Source organism: Hordeum vulgare, chromosome 1H (assembly GCF_904849725.1).
Source record: "Hordeum vulgare subsp. vulgare chromosome 1H, MorexV3_pseudomolecules_assembly, whole genome shotgun sequence".
Classification (NCBI taxonomy): Eukaryota; Viridiplantae; Streptophyta; class Magnoliopsida; order Poales; family Poaceae; genus Hordeum; species Hordeum vulgare.
In genome coordinates, this window is record NC_058518.1 from 340,237,534 (window position 1) to 340,242,956 (window position 5,423).

Sequence of the window (5,423 nt, forward strand, 5' to 3'; positions counted from 1 at the left end):
GGCTAGCAAAAAAGAATACTCAAAACAGCTGCTAATAAGTGTTAGAATTCGATTTCGTGCCTTCTTTAGACAGAAAAAGAGTTCTGTATGTTTGCCAAGTCCGCTGTCATGTAATCCCTTCGTTCTTAAATATAAGTCTTTTTAAAAATCCCTTCGTTCTTAAATATAAGTCTTTTTAAAAATTTTACTACTAACTATATACATCGTAAAATGACTGAATATATACTTTAAAGTATGTCTATATACATCTATATGTAGTCCGTAATGCAATCTCTAGAAAGACTTATATTTAGGAACCGAGGGAGTAAATGACAGGGAAAACATCAAAGGACATGATGACAACAGCTATTCCTTAAGACACTGGAAATACCAGAATTACACTTATTCACTATGCATAACATAGCAAAGTAGAGTAGCAGAAGAACCCTGACAAAAAATTGCAGAACAAACACAACACCACTATAAGTAGCAAACCATGCTCCATAATTGACTGAACATTCAGTACAAGAAAACAGAAACTATAACAAAACCACTGAGCTGTAGCAGTTTAAGCTCAGCAAAACTATTGCTTAGGACAGACAAATCATACATGCGCAACTAGACACTAAATGGAGCCGTTTCCACATCATATTATAGGGAACTTATCTAGTTATATTAATATCGCTGAGATGCTATCTCCTGAAAAAAGGAACTCTGCATACTCAGGTGCCATCAGCAGCCGGATTATACACCATGCTTCATATCAGTGCACCAGCACCACGTTTCAGTACAGCAGGCTAGGCATCTTGAGCTACTGGTGTGTATCAGCAAGCTAGCAGAGTCAACCTAGCTATCAGGTTCTATTAGCACGGACCCTGAGAACTTCCAAGTCCATGTCATCAGGGTCAGTTGCCTGGATCTCAAAGTGCACCCCGTCGAGCTCATGGCGGAATTGATTCCTGGACACAGCATATATGGTCTTTGCACGGATGCGAGAATCATCAGGAGACCTGACAAGAAAGAGAACAGCTGTAATATTGCTATCTTCTTACGAATTAGTAGCAGCTACTTGTGACAACTGACAAGAATACACTACAAAAACTGAATCGAAAAGCAAGTATTTGATACCATGAATGAAAAATCCACGGACATCATGTAGTGCAAATGATATGTATGCCACATGCACATTTCATCAAATTTTAAAGGCCATCACCATTTTCTTCAGGCAAAGGTGGTCATCATTTTTGTAATGAGTTTTGATGTCAGTACATTACTGGACAGACTTTCATGTCATCTATACCAATATAAAAAGACCCAAAGTGTCCGATCCAAACATCTCGACCGTTGAATCATGTGATTTAGCGGTTCAAGTCACTCCAACGTTGAGCACCAAACACGCTTAACGCTCTAATTACCCACCACTGCCATTGGTTATAAACACGTTAGTTTCAAAGCTATCCCATGAAATCTAACATGTGATTAATATCTTACCAAATATCAATGTGCATATCTTACCTAATATAATGTGCAACTAATATCCTACCTAAAACATGTGTACACAATAACTAGTGTATACAAGCATTCTTGTCTAAAAACATTCTAACCATTGACAACTCCAAAGGATTGTAAAATGCATGGCCGTCAGCTAGCCCAGGTTTTACTGAATTGCACTTTTGTATTCATCCCTTTGCTGTTACCTTTGTGAGGTTACACGGAAAATAGGTCGTTACATAAAGCTTATTGGACAGACTATTATGTCATGTAATGCGTATGAAAATCCTAACCACCGAAAGCTGAAAAAGATTGTACAATTACAGGGGTCAGCCACTCCCAGTTTTACTGAAGCTGTGATTCTGTATCCACCCCTTCGCTGTTTAGCACAGCAATAAATCTTTTTGGAGAATCATCATAGCAATAAAGCATCTTAAGCAATTAACCTAACCATAATTCCTTTTGAACAAGCACAGTATATCATAGCAACAATAAAGCTATCAAGACAGACTGTTCAACTCTGTAACCAAACTGAATTCAGCCACGGGTGACAAGAAACAAGGGGCAAGAAAGACGAGACAAACCAGGAGATGAAGAAAATCTTGCTCTTGCGGCAGTTGTCGTCGCTGACGAAATCCAGGTCGTAAACGGCGTAGCGGCAGTCGTCGACGGGCAACGAGGCCGTGAAGTCGTCGTAGCTTTCCCCGGGCGAGCCGGTCTTCTCGACCACGACCTCCTCCGTGCTGTCGTCGATCTTGAATATCACGTACCGGTGCACCTTCCTCCTCTTGAGCTCCATGAACGCGCTCTTGCTCCGCTCCGGGACGTCAATCCACGCCGGCGAGTTCCCACCCTACAGAAACAACCGGCCAGCTCCCCCGTCAGCCACAGAACAACAGACATTCCCGCCCGCGCGGTTGCCAAGATCGGCGAAAAAGAAAGGAGAAAACAAACAACCATGAGCGTAAACCCGAGAAACTCCATGGCGCTGCTGCGATTGCCGCTGAGGAAGCCCGGCGGAGGGGTTAAAAGGGAAGGCATGGGGGACAGGGCGCGGGGAGTGGGGACTCACCAGGGATGGCCACGCCAAGGCCGCCGGCGCCGCCGCCAGCGCCATGTGCTCTCGCTCGCCAAGATCCTGGTCTCGCGGCGGGGTGGCGCTGGTCGATCCGAGGGAGGCGGGCGGGCCGAGGGATCGATCCCACGGGCGGTGGAGGAGATTGGGTTGAGGTGGGATTAGTTTTTAGTTTTCCGGTGGGAGGCGGGATCGAGAAAGCTTTATTGATGATGGGATCATGGGATTCGTGCGCGGCGCCCCGCCGCGTCCAGTTCCAATCCGCGCCGTCAACCTAGATTTGGGCCATCAAAGAGGCCCAGTCTGTGAACCAAATAGTGGCAACTGTAACGACCCTATAGGCCCAGTTTCTTTTAGCTTTTGATTCTATAAAATCAGTTTTTAAAAAACTTCTCATAGAATCAGCTTTCTACAAAATCATGTACAACCAATCATCGAGTTCTTTTCTGAGATTGTAGTTGGTGATTGTGAGATGAGTTGTGTGCTGAAATGACTCTAATGTACTTGAACTGATGAGAGGCCCGCCCCAGGCAGCAATCAAAGGAGACGAGCGGCTAGCAGGTGGTGGTGATGAGGGTCACCATTGGGGTTGGAGGAGGCCGGGTGAAGAGTTACAGCATAGAGCTCGGCAAGGATCGGAGGAGGCCGGGAGGAGCTCGGCAAAGGTCAGAGGAGGTCGGGCGGAGGACGGCAAGGCCCATCGGGTTGGGCACGTCGGTCTGCTCTTTCCGGCTGCTCCAGGGTCGGATGTTGCTCATATGAAGGAAGGAGAAGAGCATGGGCGGCACGATGAGGAACCCTAGCTCGCTGCTCGATTCGTTCGGTGGTGGGCGTCGAGGCTAGTGGCCGGACCGGAGCAGCGACTGAGGGCCACAAGGCGAGTAGGTGGGCGGAGGAACTACTTCAGGCGAGGGGCCAGGCGGAGGAGCGGATGGGATGGGCTGTCGGGCGGTGCGACGGCGATGGCCCTGTGAGCCTATCAGGAGCGTGAGTGGGGAGATGGGGATCGAGCAAAGGGGAGGGGCGAGTCATGCGACTCGTTTTTCTGGGCGCGGGCGGCTACCGGTGGTAGTTCTTTCGTAAATTACCCCTCAAATAGGGGTACTAACTTAAATCAAAATGTTTTGTTTTGTGGAAACGTCCAGAATCGCCAGAAGCGAGGTCCTATGACGATTTTGGATTGCACTATCAATTCTAGCGATTCTTAGATGATTTTGAACAATTAGATCGAGTTCTTTTGAGCTTTTGATTTTCCACACCACGATTGTCCAGAATCAAGCAAAAAGAACTGGGCCATTGACGGCCGTGCTAATGAGGAGAGCCCAATCCAATATAAAGATCATTTTCTTTTCGTGTCTCAAAAGAATGTTGTTTGGAAGAGAAACTAGATAGTGGGTACCCTCGTAGGAGGCACTTCCCATCGAACAAGTGATGCATTGATCCTTCGCCACATGTTGCATGCTGGACGACCCCCCCATGGTAGCCTTTTTCTTATTTTTTGCTTGTTTTTAGGGCTTGCTTTTTTTATATGGTTTTCTCAAAAAATGGTTTTCTCTTCTTCTTTTTCCCTTTTTTCCTTTTTCTCTTTTCTTCCCTTTTCTCGTGTTTTCCCATGGAGTACATGTGCGCTTCATGCGAAAGCACGAGCGCTTCACAAATGATCATAGTCTCTCCCTCACATTAGGTTGCTCGTAATGGGAGTATCATAGGTAGTATCATGCGTGCCAACTAGGCAATTTTGATGAGATGGCATAGAATTAAATGAAGAAATAGAGGATTGAGTATCATATCATGATACCATATCATATTAAATGTTGTGCTACTATGTGTCTTGCATGGCAATAAATGAACTATTCTATGATACTATCATATGATACTATGCATTACGGATGTGGTATCATAGAGTAGTATCATATGCATGATACTAGTATATGATACTACCCATTACAACCAGCCTTAGAAGCATGAATTAGTACTAGGTGGGAGACATGTTAGTTCATGTAGGAAGAAGCAAGAGGAATCATTATTATGTGTCGACGTCACCACCATCGAAAGGGTTGAAACAAAGGACAACAAATACCAAATAATCCCAAAACAAAGGTACCAAAAACTCCCACTAGTAGATCATAGCCTCCCACACGCCCTCATCGATGGAGCCGACAAAGGAGTAAGAGGGTGATGATCTATCCGTGGAGGAGATGTGTGTGGATGGGAAACCTAGAATGCCATGTGAGGGGGGACAAGTGTAACACCTCGAGACCGACGCTCCAAAAAAAATCCCTTTTATTCGGTTGTCGTCGTGTGATTAGTTTGTTTGTCACATTCATCATCGCATCATCTGCATTGCATCGACAAACCGTTGTCTCAAGTTTTCAAAACTTGCATCCGTTATTAGTTGACGGTTCTCTCTGTTTTCGTTGTTGTCCGTTTGGAGACCAATGACACACGCACGCGCCGCGACATCGATAAAATATTTATTTTTAAAAGTACCTGAAAAATATTTTCAGATTGAGTCGAAACTTGTTGTGCGGTCTTATTTAGATGTAGGTAGTCCGCGTGCGAAATTTCGTCGCAATCGGAGTCAGTTTAACACCCGAACGGTCGACCGTAGCGGCACCGTCTTCGGTTATCATCGGACGTTTGTCGTTGTTTTAAGCTCTGTCGCTGGGTGCCCGTTTTCCCTCTCATCTCACCCTAACACCCCTCTATATAGCCTACCTAGCTCACCTAGCCTAAACCTTCGTTTCGGACCGCCCGATCGAGATCCGACGGTCGAAATCGGAAGGAAAAAACCCCTAACCCAAGAGCCCTGCCTATATAAGGAAGGCCTAGCCTTCTAAGATATAAACCCTAGTTGTCTCCCTTTCCATGCCGCAAC

The 5,423-nt window shown here is 45.7% G+C and overlaps 1 protein-coding gene across 2 annotated transcripts; it reads right to left on the reverse strand.

Moving 5' to 3' along the window:
* Positions 1–462: 462 nt before the first annotated feature.
* On the reverse strand, positions 463–2,719 carry LOC123410555 (actin-depolymerizing factor 10). Of its 2 annotated transcripts, none has more exons than XM_045103500.1 (3): positions 2,543–2,719; positions 2,055–2,323; positions 463–989 (listed from the first exon to the last, which is right to left on the reverse strand). In XM_045103500.1, the coding sequence occupies exons 1-3, from the start codon at positions 2,585–2,587 to the stop codon at positions 833–835; spliced, it is 471 nt and encodes a 156-aa protein (XP_044959435.1). In that variant the 5' UTR covers positions 2,588–2,719; the 3' UTR covers positions 463–832. The 2 variants fall into 2 exon arrangements, with proteins under 2 accessions (XP_044959435.1, XP_044959444.1); XM_045103509.1 differs by lacking the exon at positions 2,543–2,719 and adding an exon at positions 2,428–2,495.
* Between the last annotated feature and the right edge of the window lie 2,704 nt (positions 2,720–5,423).